The sequence below is a fragment of the Salmo salar genome, chromosome ssa11 (assembly GCF_905237065.1).
Source record: "Salmo salar chromosome ssa11, Ssal_v3.1, whole genome shotgun sequence".
Taxonomy (NCBI): domain Eukaryota; kingdom Metazoa; phylum Chordata; class Actinopteri; order Salmoniformes; family Salmonidae; genus Salmo; species Salmo salar.
In genome coordinates, this window is record NC_059452.1 from 83,118,651 (window position 1) to 83,136,221 (window position 17,571).

General features: G+C 42.5%; 1 protein-coding gene across 3 annotated transcripts in view; it reads right to left on the reverse strand.

Moving 5' to 3' along the window:
- LOC106563265 (endoglin) overlaps nt 1-17,571 on the reverse strand; it is a 51,111-nt gene that overhangs the window by 21,782 nt on the left and 11,758 nt on the right. For 2 of the 3 annotated variants that reach the window (XM_045689991.1, XM_045689990.1), the window contains exon 3: nt 11,107-11,279. In XM_045689991.1, coding sequence (XP_045545947.1) covers nt 11,107-11,279 — 173 coding nt within the window. The remainder of the gene's footprint in view (nt 1-11,106; nt 11,280-17,571) is intronic. The other variant, XM_014128696.2, reaches the window with a different exon arrangement.

The following is a 17,571-nucleotide window of genomic DNA, read 5'->3' on the forward strand; positions in this document are numbered from 1 at the left end:
TATGTTCTTGCAATATTGACCACAGTCAAGAATAGAGGTCGACCGATTAATCGGAATGGCCGATTAATTAGGGCCGATTTCAAGTTTTCATAACAAATCGGTAATCGGTATTTTTGGCCACCGATTTGCCGATATTTATTTATTTATTAAATTACACCTTTATTTAACTAGGTAAGTCAGATTAAGAACACATTCTTATTTTCAATGACGGCCTAGGAACGGGGGTTAACTGCCTTGTTCAGGGGGGATTCGGGGATTCGTTTTTGCAACCTTGGTTACTAGTCCAACGCTCTAACCACCTGCCTTACATTGCACTCCACGAGATGAGATGATAGTTTCCGGATTCGACCATATTAATGACCAAAGGCTCGTATTTCTGTGTGTTTATTATGTTATAATTAAGTCTATGATTTGATAGAGCAGTCTGACTGAGCGATGGTAGGCACCAGCAGGCTCGTAAGCATTCATTCAGACAGCACTTTCGTGCATTTTGCCAGCAGCTCTTCGCTGTGTTTCAAGCTGTTTATGACTTCAAGCCGGGTGGGTATAATTTGTGGAACGTTCCAACAGGAATCTATTCCAAAAACTTCGTAAATAACAAGGCTGCCAAAAAACAACGCAAACAAAGTTGTATAGCGGCAGAATAAGATACCGAGTAGTGAGTGGTCTATTTCATTACGTTTTTCACTCATCACATTTGTTCCGAAAAATGTCTGTCCTCACTCTGGTTGCCTATGGACAAACATTAAGAATAAGCTACGTGGTGAGTTGATGCCTATTCGGCAGCTAGTTAGCTAGGTTTGTATGCGTTGTTGGTTGGCAACCTTTTACTTTACGTTTTTTGGAACAGATTCCTGTTAGAACGTTCCACAAATTATACCCACCCCTTCAAGCCTGCCAACTCCCAAGATTAGGCTGGTGTAACCGATGTGAAATGGCTAGCTAGTTAGCGGGGTGCGCGCTAATAGCGTTTCAAACGTCACTCGCTCTGAGACTTGGAGTAGTTGTTTCCCTACCTCTGCATGGGTAACGCTGCTTCGAGGGTGGCTGTTGTCGATGTGTTCCTGGTTCGAGTCCAGGTAGGAGCGAGGAGAGGGATGGAAGCTATACTGTTACACTGGCAATACTAAAGCGCCTATAAGAACATCCAATAGTCAAAGGTATATGAAATACAAATCGTATAGAGAGAAATAGTCCTATAATTCCTATAATAACTACAACCTAAAACTTACCTGGGAATATTGAAGACTCATGTTAAAAGGAACCACCAGCTTTCATATGTTCTCATGTTCTGAGCAAGGAACTTAAACCTTAGCTTTTTTACATGGCACATATTGCACTTTCACTTTCTTCTCCAACACACTGTTTTGCATTATTTCAACCAAATTGAACATGTTTCATTATTTATTTGAGGCAAAATTGATGTATTATATTAAGTTAAAATAAGTGTTCATTCAGTATTGTTGTAATTGTTATTATTACAAATAAATAAAAAATTCGGCCGATTAATCGGTATCGGCTTGCGGTGGTCCTCAAATAATCGGTATTGGCGTTGTAAAATCATAATCGGTCGACCTCTAGTCAAGAATGGGTTATAAGCTAGTGAAGTTTACAAAGATAGAGATGAGGAAGACAGGTTATTTATATTCTGTTTTGAACTTGCCAATTAATTACCATAAATGAATTGGTATTTACTTCCTATGTATATCAGTAGGGAGGAAAGGAAGGTAAAAGGTTTGCGGTTGTGAATCCCATTGTTTTGTTAAAATACTGAAGTGGAGGAAAGTACTTAAATACCTCTAACACACAGTTCTGAAGAGGTGCTTTTGGGGAATTAACTATTTATATTTTATCCTGACGTAGCGGTTCTCAAAAAAAAATCTTCTCTAATCTCTTGCTTGTTTTGGAGCTGGATTTTCTTTGCTGCTGGCCTTTTTTCTTTGTGTGGATGAGTGTGCTGAGGAACACAGTGTCTTTTGTTCGTATCTGCTCGCTCTTATTAAATTGATTGTCTGCTGCCTGCTGCTGACAGCATGCATTCCGAGAGGGCCACGCTGGGCTGAGGCGAGGGGCCGACATGAAATAATCGGACCCCTGATGTTTGGAGCTGGTCGGAGGAGACCACCAGTGTATTGTCTGAGGCCTACCACAGGGCTAATACACAAGGCCTCTGCAAGGGCCATGTTCAACACACACAGACAGACAGACAGACAGACAGACAGACAGACAGACAGACAGACAGACAGACAGACAGACAGACAGACAGACAGACAGACAGACAGACAGACAGACAGACAGACAGACAGACAGCTATTGTTTCATTACTCCATTGTTGACATAGTCCCAAAATGGGATGTTTTTTTGTATTTTGAAAGTTACATATGTTGAAAACTTGATTGCTAACAAGCAAAATATTTTGGAAATATGTCAACAATGGACGAATGAAACGCATGTATTTATTTTACCTTTATTTAACTAGGCAAGTCAGTTAAGAACAAATTCTTATTTTTAATGACAGCCTAGGAACACTGGGTTAACTGCCTTGTTCAGGGGCAGAACGACAGATTTTTACCTTGTCAGCTCAGGGATTCAATCTTGCAACCTTTACAGTTACTAGTCCAACACTCTAACCACTAGGCTACCTGCCGCCCCAAATACCAGAAATAGTTTTGGGGTGGAATTTTCCTTTAAGTTTAAATCTTAAGGTTAGCCATTAACACTGATGGTTAAGATAAGGGTTAAGTTTTGGGATAGGCTTAAAACAAAAATCATCTTTCTATTGCTGGATTTGAACATGCAACCTTTGGCACCTGAGGCAGATGCTTATGACTACCCGCCATCTTTGTCCACAACACCTTAGCAAAACCAAAACCTACTTGAAGGCAGTTGTGGGAAAAGTACTCAATTGTCATACTTGAGTAAAAGTAAAGATACATTAATAGAAAATGACGCAACTAAAAGTGAAAGTCACCCAGTAAAATACTACTTCAGTAAAAGTCTAAAAGCATTTGGTTTTAAATGTGCTTAAGTATCAAAAGCAAATGGAATTGCAAAAATGTACTTAGGTATCAAAAGTAAAAGTACAAGTATAAACCATTTCAAATTCCTTATATTAAGCAAACCAGACGGCATGGTTTTCTTGTTTATTTATTTATTTATTTATTTACTTACTTACGGATAGCCAGGGGTACACTCCAACACTCAGACACCACTTACAAACAAAGCATTTGTGTTTAGTGAGTCCGCCAGATCAGAAGCAGTAGGGATGACCAGGGATGTTCTCTTGATAAGTGTGTGAATTCGACCATTTTCCTGTCAAAATGTAACGAGTACTTTTGTGTGTCAGGGAAAATGTATGTAGTAAAAAGTACATTATTTACTTAAAAAATGTAGTGAAGTACAAGTAAAAGTTGTCAAAAATATAAACAGTAAAGTAGAGATACCCCCAAAAAACTACTTAAGTAGTACTTCAAAGTATTTTTACTTAAGTACTTTACACCACTGCTAAAAGGTAACAGCACTCACTGTTGCCGCTAGTAGCCGGTTTCCACATCGTCTCCCGACGTCCTCGGACATGTATGGACGTCAAATACTGACTTGTATCACGGGTGACCTGGCTGGTGTGTGTGTGTGTGTGTGATAATAGAAGGGACAATGAGTCTGGTAATACGTCTGATTAAATGATCAGTTGCCCTCCCAACTGTCTATCATCACAGAGTATTAAAGCACACTGCTTGCCTAGTCTTTTTAGCAGTGTCCGAAAATGTTTATCATCAAAACTCCCTGAAGAATACCCTGAAGAATAACTCAATAATCAGTCAGCTGATAGATGCATGTCTTCTTTCTTCTTGGGATTCATGATATAAATTGACCTCTAGTTGCCTCAACAAGTGAAGTGGCCATAGTTTTCTAAGCTAAGTACTTCTCTGACAACTAGACTATACACTTTCCATTCGATTAAACATAGTAGGGTTGATTAAACATACTAGGGTCTTACGTGAGTTATCCTGGTTGCTAGGATTGCTAGGAATCATATTGTTAAATAATGAGTGAGTTCTTGAAAAGCACACAGTATACAGTAAATGTGTGACTAATTTTCCTGTTATTTCACAGTTTATGGGCAACTGATTCACTCAGTTTGAGTCAATAGAGTCAAGGATGTGTCTGTGACTAATATATGAGTCGACAGGATTTACTCTTGCAAATCAGTTGGGAAACAGTAATTTCACTTTAAACCAAAAATCAATGGCCTTTACTAAAGAACTGTCCTCCCTTCTTCTAACTTTGTCCATCACTCTCTCGCTTCACTCTATTAGTTTGAACAATGCACATTGCCGTCCCTGGTCACTCGCCCTTGCTATTTTTGTTCCTGTGCTTTCCAGATACAATTGTTTTCCTTTTTTTTTGAGAGAGAGAGCTTCTTGAGAGCCACTTTTTTTTAAAGGCTTTTGCTGGTGCATAACAGCTTCCCGTTACTCTTTGTCTCTCTCCCCTAACCCGAGCCGGCTCCGACGGTCCAGTCTCGGCTGTGAGCCAAGGCCCTCACACTCGTGCCTGAATGTGACATCAATGGGGTCTTGGCAAGCCCCTTCCCTCCTGCCCTGTCCAGCCCTCCTGCCTTCCACCCCCCCTCTTCCCTCCATCCCCCTCCAAGGCTGAACCCATACACAGGCCGCCAGGCAGCCACACTTCCTATATGACCCCTCCCTTTCCACAAACAGCTTTGTCACTACCTCTCCTCTTCAGGGGGCCTAATATTCCATCATAGTTGTTTACAGTGCCTGGTGGACATTGAGGAATGGTCAGGGTTGTATCCTGGCAGGGGGTGAGGGGTGTTCAGGGGTGATGATGGGAGCGGGGGGAGGTCATGTGAACTCTTGTTTAGGATGGAGGGATTTGTTTTTTGTCTGTGTGGAGTGCATGCAGGTCTGCACTGAAATACTCTGCAAAACCACAAACTAAACTGCTGAAAACAGAGGGGGGGGGTAGAGAGACAGAAGGGGACGACAACAAATAACTGTTCTCCATCCTCTGGTAGTTTTGCCTTAAGCCAAAGACATACCCCTGCTTTGTGTCTAACGATAAACAAAACCTCAAAATCTTACATTTTCAGCACTGCCCCAAACTGATGCAGTAAAGGGAGTGATAAGGCTGTGTGTGTAGAGAAATGACATGACCCATCACTCTCCAATTGCAAACATTCAGCCTGGTCCCACAGGAGAACATGGAATGTCCACGGGATCACACGGCAGGCTTCAACTCCAGCCTTTGTGTTCCTCCTACTCTCCAATCTTTTCGTGTTTCATAATAAAATAAAATCTAATTTTATTTGTCACATGCGCCATATACAACAAGTGAAATGATTACTTACAAGCCCTTAACCAACAATGCAGTTTTAAGAAAGTACCCTTCAAAAAAGTAAGAGATAAGAATAACAAATAATTAAAGAGCAGCAGTAAATAACAATAGCGGGGCTATATACAGGGAGTACCGGTACAGAGTCAAAGTGCGGGGGCACTGGTGTCTAGGTAATTGAGGTAATTATGTACATGTAGGTAGAGTTATTGAAGTGACCATGCATAGATAATAACAGAGCAGCAGCAGGTTCCAGAGGGAGAGGGGGCAATGCAAATTGTCTGGTTAGCCATTTGATTAGCTGTTCAGGAGTCTTATGGCTTGGGGGTAAAAGCTATTTAGGAACCTCTTGGACCTAGACTTGGCACTCCGGTACAGCTTGCCGTGCGGTAGCAGAGAGAACAGTCTATGACTAGGGTGGCTGGAGTCTTTCACAATTTATAGGGCCTTCCTCTGACACCGCCTGGTAAAGAGGTCCTGGATGGCAGGAAGCTTGACCCCGGTGATGTACTGGGCCATTCACACTACACTCTGTAGTGCCTTGTGGTTGGAGGCCGAGCAGTTGCCATACCAGGCAGTGATGCAACCGTCAGGATGCTCTCGATGGTGCAGCTGTAAAACCTTTTGAGGATCTGAGGACCCATGCCAAATCTTTTCTGTCTCCTGAGGGAGAATAGGTTTTGTCATGCCCTCTTCACAACTGTCTTTGTGTGCTTGGACCATGTTAGTTTGTTGGTGATGTGGACGCCAAGGAACTTGAAGCTCTCAACCTGCTCCACTACAGCCCGTCGATGAGAATGTGGGTGTGCTCTGTCCTCCTTTTCCTGTAGTCCACGATCATCTCCTTTGTCTTGATCACGTTGAGGGAGAGGTTGTTGTCCTTGCACCACATGGTCAGGCCTCTGACCTCCTCCCTATAGGCTGTCTCATCGTTGTCGGTGATCAGGCCTACCACTGTTGTGTCATCAACAAACTTAATAATGGTGTTGGAGTCCTGCCTGGCCGTGCAGTCATGAGTGAACAGGGAGTACAGGAAGGGACTGAGCACACACCCCTGAGGGGCCCCCGTGTTGAGGATCTGCGTGGCGAATGTGTTGTTACCTACTCTTACCACCTGGGGGCGGCCCGTCAGGAAGTCCAGTATCCAGTTGCAGAGGGAGGTGTTCAGTCCCAGGGTCCTTAGCTTAGTGATGAGCTTTGAGGGCACTATGGTGTTGAGCGCTGAGCTGTAGTCAATGAATAGTATTCTCACATAGGTGTTCCTTTTGTCCAGGTGTGAAAGGGCAGTGTGGAGTGCAATAGAGATTGCATCATCTGTGGATCTGTTGGTGTGGTATGCAAATTGGAGTGGGTCTATGGTTTCTAGGATAATGGTGTTGTGAGCCATGACCAGCATTTCATGGCTACAGACGTGAGTGCTACGGATTGGTAGTCATTTAGGCAAGGTTACCTTATTGTTCTTGTGCACAGGGACTATGGTGGTCTGCTTGAAACATGTTGGTATTACAGACTTAGACAGGGAGAGGTTGAAAATGTCAGTGAAGACGCTTGCCAGTTGGTCAGCGCATGCTCGGAGTACACATCCTGGTAATCCATCTGGCCCTGCGGTCTTGTGAATGTTGACCTGTTTAAAGGTCTTACCCACATCGGCTGCGGAGAGCGTGATCACTCAGTCATCCGGAACAGCTGACGCTCTCATGCATGTTTCAGTGTTACTTGCCTCAAAGCGAGCATAGAAGTTATTTAGCTCGTCTGGTAGGCTTGTGTCACTGGGCAGCTCTTGGCTGTGCTTCCCTTTGTAATAGTTTGCAGGCCCTGCCACATCCGTCGAGCGTTGGAGTCGGTGTAGTACGATTCAACCTTAGTCCTGTATTGACGCTTTGCCTGTTTGATGGTTCGTAAGAGGGCATAGCGGGATTTCTTATAAGCTTCCGGGTTAGAGCCCTGCTCCTTGAAAGCGGCAGCTCTACCCTTTAGCTCAGTGCGAATGTTACCTGTAATCCATGGCTTTTGGTTTGTGTATGTACGTACAGTCACTGTGGGGACGACGTCCTTGATGCACTTATTGATAAAACCAGTGACTGATGTGGTGTACTCCTCAATGCCATCGGAAGAATACCGGAATGTATTCCAGTCTGTGCTAGCAAAACAGTCCTGTAGTTTAGTATCTGCTTCATCTGACCACTCTTTTATAGACTGAGTCACTGGTGCTTCCTGCTTCGACATTTGTTTGCACGCGTCTCTGTGTGTGGAGTAAAGGTGGTCTAGAATTGTTTTCCTTCTGGTTGCACATTTAACATACTGATAGAAATGAGGTAAAACTGATTTACGTTTCCCTGCATTAAAGTCCCCAGCCACTAGGACCGCCGCCTCTGGATGAACGTTTTCCTGTTTGCTTATGGCGGAATACAGCTCATTTAGTGCGGTTTTAGTGCCAGCCTCTGTCTGTGGTGGTATGTAGACAGTTACGAAAAATACAGATGAACTCTCTAGGTAGATAGTGTGGTCTACAGCTTATCATGAGATACTCTACCTCAGGCGAGCAAAACCATGAGACTTCCTTAGATATCGTGCACCAGCTGTTGTTTACATAAATGCATAGGCCCCCATCCCGTGTCTTACCAGAGGCTGCTGGTCTGTCCTGCTGATAGAGTGTATAACCCTCCAGCTGTTCCTAATGTCGTCGTTCAGCCACGACTCTATGAACCATAATATATACCGTTTTTAATGTCCCGTTGGTAGGATAAACGTGCTTTCAGTTCGTCCCATTTATTTTCCAGCGATTGAACGTTAGCTAGCAGGACGGAAGGTATGGGTAGATTAGCCACTCGTCGCCTGATCCTCACAAGGCACCCTGATCTCGTACCCCAAAATCTGCGTTTCCTTCTCCAGTGAATAACGGGGATCTGGGCCTGGTCGGGTGTCTGTACTATATCCCTCCCATCTGACTCATTGAAGAAGAACTCTTCGTCCAGTTTGAGGTGAGTAATCGCAGTGCTGATGTCCAGAAGCTCCTTTCGGTCATAAGAGACGGTTGCAGCAACATTATGTACAAACCAAGAAACGAACAACGCAAAAAAATGAACGAAATAGCATGGTTGGTTAAGAGCCGATAAGATGGCAGCCCTCCCCTTCCACAAACCTGGCAGCGAAGCGCATCACCACATTTCTCTTTCTCAGACCACTATTGGACCTTTCTTGGCAGAAATCTATCTTTGTTCAATTGTGTACATAAAAACATGGTTAAGAACAAGTCAGCATGTTCCAGTTGTTTTCTAGGAGGTCTGCCAGAGGGAGAAGCAGAGGAAGACAGGAAGATTCTTCCAGGATTTATCCATTTAATAGGGTGTTAGGTCATGAGACAAAATCTGGATGCTGAGCGATAATTTTACTATTTGATGCTGGTGCTCACTTTATAAATCATGATATTTTGATAAACTGAATTAAATTGAAATAATTTTGCATAAATATCTTCCTTAATATGTTGTAAATGTCAATGTTGCCTGATTATTAACTGTTCATGAGCATGTCTCTCTGATATCAAGGCGAGCTCACTCAATCAGTGAGGCCAGAGTGATTTGACGCTTCTGACAACCACTTTTCGCGCTCTCCTGAAAACACTGCTTTCACATTTGTCAATTCAGGAGGTGTTATCTTGTCCAATCATAAACGATTTCAGTACCAACTTGAAGTATACAGGTTGACTGACGTCTGGAAGAAGCTTTGTGGAGCAACTGAGCAAACGCAAGAATCGCCTGAGTGAGAAGGTAAGCAAGCTGTCATCTACACTGTTTGACCATATGTTTTTTTTGCGTTTCGTGAAATGTGCATCTCTACAAAGCTCAGCTTTTCGGGAGAATTTTGCTACTGTATTCTGCTATCAAGATGTCATGCTGATTGTTGAAGCTTACAGATGCTCATTCTGTTTTTGTTTGTTTGATATTAATAGGCCTGTATTCTTGCCATGTTTAACAGATACCTTGCATGTCTGGATGGCCTCTTCTACCCCACTTCTGACCAATTAGTCTGTATAATGGAAGGACACACACACAGTTTATTGGTTTTGTGAAAAGTACAGATGCTCATTCTGTTTTGTTTGATGTTAATAAGCCTGTATTCTTTGCACATTCACTATGAAACCTACTGCACTGGCATCTGCCTGTATGAAATGTTTTATCTTTGCTGCTAATAAATGGGCCAAAGACTCAAAGAATATGTTTGGAAAGGGGTTTGTTGTGTACGCATTTATCTCACCTTTGCTAGAGTAGCTGTCAGGAAGGATAGCCGCCACCGCACACACACACCACACAGCGTAGTCTAAAGCTTCCGTATGCTGCCCAGTCGAAACAGTTCGCACATAGACTGAGTGTACAAAACATTAGGAATACCTTCCTAATATTGAGTTTGCTCTCAGAACAGTCTCAATTCGTCAGGGCATGGACTCTACAAAGTGTTGAAAGTGTTCCACAAGGATGCTGGCCCCGGGTGACTCCAATGCTTTCCACAGTTGTGTCAACTTGGCTGGATGTCCTTTGGGAAACTGTTGAGTGTGAAAAACCTAGCACCGATGTAGTTCTTAACACACTCAAACCGGTGTGCCTGGCACCTACTACCATACCCCGTTCAAAGGCACTTAAATATTATATCATACCCATATACGCACTGAATGGCACACATACACAATCCTGTCTCAATTGTCTCATGGCTTAAAAATCTTTCTTTAACCTGTCTCCTCCCCTTTATTTATACTGATTGAAGTGGATTTAACAGGTGCCATCAATATGGGATCATAGCTGGATTCACCTGGTCAGTCTATGACATGAAAAGAGCAGGTGTTCCTAATGTTTTGTACCTTCAGTGTATATTATGACAGCATTTTGCGATTTGTTTTGGTGTTCGACAGCATTCAGCAGGTTTTTTCCAGCTGTTCGAGCACAGAACCTTTTTTCTTGAACCTTTATCTTTTTTCTTACATCTAACCTTAGTTAGACGTAAAATTGCGCAACTAAGAACTCAGCAAAAACGTCAAAATTAAATACAGATACAGAGTTATCTTAGAGTAATTCAAACTATTTTGAGGAAGTGTACTGGCTATGGCATCTCAAGAGGGACAAACAGTCAATGAGATGAGAGAAAGTGTTTCTGTGTGTGTGTGTGATAGAGATCATTGATAAGAAATTACGAATACGTGCTGACATGACACTGTCAAAGAATGAAAATGAAGTCTGGGGTGAAATAGCAGTGTAGGATTACATTCCTCCTAAGCACTGGTCTTGGGACAGTTACGTCATTTAACGCCCAAATGGCTATAATTGGAATTACATATTGCTATACAATTTGGGGTACAACTTTGAAATCAACCTGTATTCTACACACTTAGCCCCATTCCCCATGCAGGCTGTTGTACGAGGTGGTGCGTTTTCACACTGCTTTGTATAGTGTAAGGAAACCCAGTCACCTCAGGGGAGACCCTGGCTCCATGTTATGTCTGGCATGTGTTTGTACTTATCAGGCTGAGCAGAGGAGGTGTCGGTCATGTTGACTCTCAGCCACATGGGAAAGCTAGCTAATTTATCTGACATCAATCTCATGTGTAAACTAGCCTAGTGTGTTAATGCTCATCTGGAATCAATGAACCTGTGTTTTCAATGCACTGGACTATTCAGAATGAGTGTACTGGATGCATCTAAATTCTAGTGGAGGGTTTCCACAGTAGTTTAGTACATACACACAGTACGTAGATTGCCTTACCTCAGGAAGGAAGTGCAGGCTGAGGATGTGCACCTCTTTACTGTCCTTAGTGGTGTAGCTGGTCCAGCAGCCTATTGGCATCTCCCTCACCCTGATCCAGGCATTCTGGTTGTCAGGAACCTTCACTGGCTCACACGTCTGCTGGGATGCTGGGGGAGAGACAAGGGGCAAACCTGGATAAGCAAAGTAGAGAGGTCACACATTCTAGGACCATACATTTTATTTAACCTTTATTTAACCAGGCATGTCTGTTAAGAACAAATTCTTATTTACAATCGTGGCCAAGTGGCTAGAGCCTTGAATGCCATGTTTAAACTTGCAAAACAGGCCTATGCTTATGAATAGGGTTTCAAAAGGAGGGTATATAGCTGGAAACATTCAAGTAACAAAATTACACTGATTTGCCAGATATTGGTGCTATAAAAAGAGATTGAAAATGCAAAGTTTGAAAGGTTTGAAAGGCCCTCACCCTGTTTGACCTAGTCATGAAATTCAGTACATAGGTCCCTCTCCTCACAAGGAACAAATTTGCCTAGGGACCCGCCATGATGGATTTTCCGCCATTTCAAATTTTGTGAAAAACACTACTCTTCTGGCAGCGTGTAACGGTTGTCGTCGGGAATAGAGGACCAAAACGCAGCAGGAATGTGGATGCTCATCTTGATATTTATTTTAAAAGAGAACAACAAAACGAAGACCGCACGAACAACAAAACAGTCTTGTCATGCTCACACAGGCAAAACAAGAAACAATCTCCCACAACACTACACCAAACAATTACCCATATATAGGACTCTCAATCAGAGGCAACGAGAAAGCACCTGCCTCCAATTGAGAGTCCAACCCCCCATTAACCTACACATAGAAATACCACAAACCAGAAAGAACATAGAAATACAAAACATAGAACATAGACCAAAACCCAGAAATAATAAATCAAACACCCTACTACAAAAATCACCACCCCGAACCACATAAACAAAATACCCTCTGCCACGTCCTGACCAAACTACAATAACAAATAACCCTTATACTGGTCAGGACGTGACACAGCGAATGACCCGTCGGCACGAAACTTGATATGTGGCGTCTATGGACAAGGTTCTCTCAAATAATATTTTCCAATCTAGTACCTAAAAAAACATGGCCGCTATTTACTAATAAACATTCATGTGGCTGGCAGATAAATGCATATAAATCAGTCAAGGACATTCGTATTGTAACAAAATATGGTACACATGTTGCAAACGCTGTCAATACTCAACATATGCAAGAACATTCATATTGACCACACGGTAGCACAACTTGATCTGTTTTACTCAAAGTGATGAAATGTGGCATACTGTATGCTCAGGGATATGAGTCCAGCAAACCCACGCAATATCTCAAACACCACTGGCCCGATTTTGACGAAAGTACACTGATTGGCCCAAGGGGGGCGTTGCATCATTCGTGGGGAACGATATGTTTACTGTTGCCTTGCTTTACTATGACAGTATGTATTTGTGGTCAATGTTTTGGTGTCAAACTGGTGTCAGTTATGAAAAATGTCAATATTTGGACGAGTTGCAGAGGTAATTGAAATAGTTGATTAAAGTAAGCTATTTTCTCTTGAACAATATGGCCTATCTACTAGAAACGTATGGACAATATTGTAAATTACTTGTAGTTTTGCAACCCTACATAAAAATAACTGACGATGTGAAATGCATTAGGTACAAGAACATAGGTACAATAAAGAGTGAAAACCAAGGAGAGCTGGTAGAGCTAACACCCTCTATTATGACCATATGAATAATGCATTATGAATTTCCTTGAAATGTTTTATGCATCAACCATAAATACATTAAAACACATTATATCATTAGTAAGATATATTCATACACATTATAGGCAACATACAAAGAGCTCGGTAGACCAGCAATATAATGCATGATCTGAAACACATACTAAATCACCCTCTTGGCTACAGCCTAGACTAGCCTATGGAGGGTGTTGTTTTCCTGTTCTATTCGTCTCTGATTCCTCCACATGCACTCCATCACTCCTGCTTCAGTGACTGTCTATGGGAGTGGAGGAGGGTTGCATGGCAGGTCATTTGGAAGTAGTGCTGCCGTGTTTCTAATCAGGAGATAAAGTAAGAAGTATGGATGCTAAATGGGTGGGAGGGGCTACCGGTCTGATCGGCACGGCTGATAGGTCAAGTTTATCTGGGACCTCACGGCTACATGGGCAACATTAAATCAAGTCCACTCGTCTCCTCCCTACTATCCCTCACTCTCTGACTGCACCACACTGCACTGCAGGGAGTTTCCTCCCCAACCTCTGCTCTCTGTCACACAGACACAAGGGCAGCTGATTTATTGCATGTGAGGCTGTGTGTGTCAGGGCTGAAGATGAAGGGAACCATTGAAATAATGTATTTGCTCTTTTTGTTCCTTTTACTTTGTCCCCTGGGGGAGTATCCTGTTGGTGCTCAATAAATATTGCTCACCAGTAAACCACCTCCTTCTTCAGGAAGAGCAGGGTCAGGTGCTGCGTCCTACCCAATCAACAGTCAGCACAAGGACCAAGTCCCGCCCAGCCTAGTGAGAGATGGGAAATCTGATTGGGGCCCTGATGCCCCCTACCTCAGACTGTCTGTCTCCTGACCCTATTGGATGTGACTCAGATAGTATCATAGGACTGATACAGAGACAACCCTGGTCTGAGAGTCTGAATCCCAATCAGTAGACATACATCTAAACGGAATACAATATCACCACTGACACCCATTATGGAAAGGGATGATATTATTGAGCACAGAGGCAGTGGTGGAAAAAGTACCTTATTGTCATACTTGAGTAAAAGATACCTTAATAGAAAATGAATCAAGTAAAAGTGAAAGTCACCCTGTAAAACACTACTTGAGTAAAAGTCTAAAAGTATTTGTTCACATTCCTTATATTAAGCAAACCAGACGGCATCATTTTCTTGTTTATCTATTTACGGATAGCCAGGGGCACACTCCAACACTCAGATATCATTTACAAACTAAGAATTTGTGTTTAGTGAGTCTGCCAGATCAGAGGCAGTAGGAATGACCAGGGATGTTCTCTTGATAAGTGTATTAATTGAAACATTTTCATGTCCTGCTAATCACTCCAAATGTACTTTTGGGTGTCAGGGAAAATGTACAGTATAGAGTAAAAAGTACATTATTTTCTTTAGGAATGTAGTGGAGTAAATGTAAAAGTTAGAAATATAAAAAGTGAAGTACAGATACGCCAAAAGTAGAACTTTAAAGTATTTTTACTTAAGTACTTCTTAAGTACAATCTTCTTTGGGAAAACTGATGAGAATTTTCAGCTCGTTATGTGCTGATTGATGCTTAAATTCCTCTCATTATACTAATTTGGTATAAGTCAGCAGTAAAGATGAATCGAATACGTCCCCATTTTATAGAGAGATCCGTTATCATTCGGCTGATACTATTCACATTGACATAATTACATTCTCTTATTTAGACCGGTATAATAGTTTAATCTGAGAACTTATTACAAAAGATCAAAACTGTTATGAACACCTAAGAGACAATCATAGCTTCTCAGTTCCAGGGTCCGTTTCTATGCACAAATCATAGCAGAGTAGCAGTGCTGATCAAAGATCAGGTCACCCCTGTCCATATAACCTTATTCATTATGATCTAACTGGCAAAATGAATCCTATATCAGCACTCATACACCGAGACTCTTGAATATGGGCCCACGTCTGAAGACTCAGGATTTTCCGTATCTACAAGGTGCAAAGCATTTGGGGGAGGGGTTGATGGTTGATGAGCGCCATGGAAGGATAGAGAGACAGAGAGGGGAAGGGGGGTGTGGGGGTGAACAGGAAACAACAACTTTTGTGAGGGCAACAGGAAATGCCCTGTTTAGACGGCTGGCCTGATGATGACGGAGAGCCCTGGCAGAGGACATTGTCGTCACCACGAGGGGAAGGGATGGAGGTAGGGAAGGGAGAGAGAGAAGGGGTATGAGTAAAGTCAAGCCAATGCCCACCACACCAACAGCTCTTTCTTTCAAGCGTCTCATCTTTTCGTTAATTAACTCTTTATTTCTTTCCCCACTGTGCAGTGAGAGATCCTCCCTGTCTTTTCTCATCATCCCTCTTCTTCTGCTCTGGTCAAGTACCGGCTTCCTGTTATTCTGCCCCTGTGCTTTAATGTCCACTCAACAGCCAGATTACCTCCCATAAAGAAGCACCGTCTCATTCCACTGTGACAGAATCAACAGCCTGTGACTGCGTCGGCAGGGGCAGACTACTTTGCGTAAATCACCCCCTGGTGTCTGCAAAGCCCACACACAGACACACACACAGACGCACACACCGATACTCCCCTAATCCTATTTACCGGTCACTAAGGATATAAACCATAGTCACACTGACCCCTCTGCCTGACCCGGAAATGCCAACTGCCTCATTAAGCGGTTTGCTGTTAAATGAGCTATAGAGAAGCGCCGTTCCATTCCTCCTCTGTCTTTATCTATTTTTATCAGCAGCGCCTCCAATTTTCTTTTCCAAGATGGTGGTGATTCCCATATAGATGTGAGGGGGAGTCAGAGGGATTTTGAAGGAATCCATCATAATGATTCTAGATGATAGAGGATGTATAGGAAATGATGATGAGCCTCATGCTTCAGTGTTGTGTCACAGTGTTTTTCTGAGTATGGAAGTCCTTGGCTTGAAACGTGTCTGGCCATGTTGCTGAATCTGCCATTCATACCTCTCCTCCTCCCTTGTACTTTTTTTCCCTGTCTGTGTCTATCTCTGGACTGTCCCTTCTTGTCTCATTGTTCTGGTCAACTCCCAAACCTGATTTTGAGCCAAAGAAAATGCTCAATCAGGCATGTGTCTCCTGTCTGATGCAGGGGCGGACTACGGTGGGGGGTGCGGGGGCTCGAGTTAGGAGGGGGAGATTTCTCAATGCTGTAAAGTACACAAAGTTATCCCTCTGACGCAGCTTGGTACATTCCAAGTCTACCATCTGTGGCTGTGAGTGTATGTCTTAGGACAGTAGACCACTGTTTATTTTTTTGGACAGAAATAGTTTGTTTAATATTAACGTTTATACCTAACATTGTGATAAATGTTTAATATCTACAGATGTCACTGACGTAGTAAACAACTAAACAGCAAAAAATGTGTTCTTTTTTATTGGCAATCCTGTAAACATTTTTTGCAACTCTTCAAGGCATACTGTAGGTGAATTAAGAACAAAAACATCCTGTAGCAGAAAAAGCCAGCATGGCTCCTTCCTAGAAAAAACTGCCAGAAAGCAGAAATACTAAACTCATGACTTCATCATCAGCCTCATCTGACTTGGATCGGACTACCAGTTCTTGTTTGGGGGGGTGAAAGGTTCATCGTCAGTATTCTGTAGGGTGGATCTCCCAACTCAGCAGAAAGAGGACCTTGGCTGGAAATAAAAACCCACACAACTCTGACATTAAACGTTATATATTCAAGAGAGGCATTGTGACCCTGCCAGCAACAAGGCACATCCTGGAAACACTGACTTCCTTTATTGAGTCTCCTCGCAGAGTCAAAAGATCAAACCGCTATTCACTTTGACAGGGAGGGACAGGAAATGCAGATGAAGCAGTTTTGACTTGTACTATCTTACATTCACCTTTATTTGAGAGGTTATTCACTTTTTAATTTAGACATGAGAATTTGATTTGGGGAATCAACAGAGTACTTTTATTTTATTGCAATTCATGAATACAGTAGTCTGCCAAAAGCACGTCACCTACAACAGGACTTTAACAAGAAATCTTACTTATTGATGACAACTGTTTCTATTTTATTCTAGCAGTAGTCCTTTACTACTCTCACTACAACCCCTTTTCTGACAAAAAATAAATAGGAGGAAACACTTTTTCTTCCATTTTATCTTGGCTCAATATTTACCACATCTTTGGAAGCAATTCACTTCTCTATTTTGTCAACAGTTCTATGTTCCAAAATAAATGTGGTCTGTGGGTAACTTTTTTCCCCACTTACACCCTCATGCCCAAAGTTCTGGAACTGTCATCAAGATGAGTGGCTTGGCTCTCCAATTATCTAACTGCTGTATATTACTGCATCAAAGTACCATAATGATAAGTTACCAATCAACTAAAGCATATTACATGCCATAATATATGTTAAAAACGACAAAATAATGTATTGCCCTGGCATGAATCAATTGTTCTGTATAAAATGTATTTCAACTGGTTCCAAAAATGGTGTCCCAGATGCATCACATCTAAACCCCGCCTTATCTGTAAATCTAGGGTAAATCCTGGCAAACACAGAGCAGTGTCTGGGGCTACTGTCTCACTGAGGCAGAGTAAACTGTTTGCGTCCCGGGTCAGGTTGGAGGAGCCATGATGGTGAAGGGGAGAGGTAGGGGGGTGGTCGGAGCACACGGAGGGGGGTGGG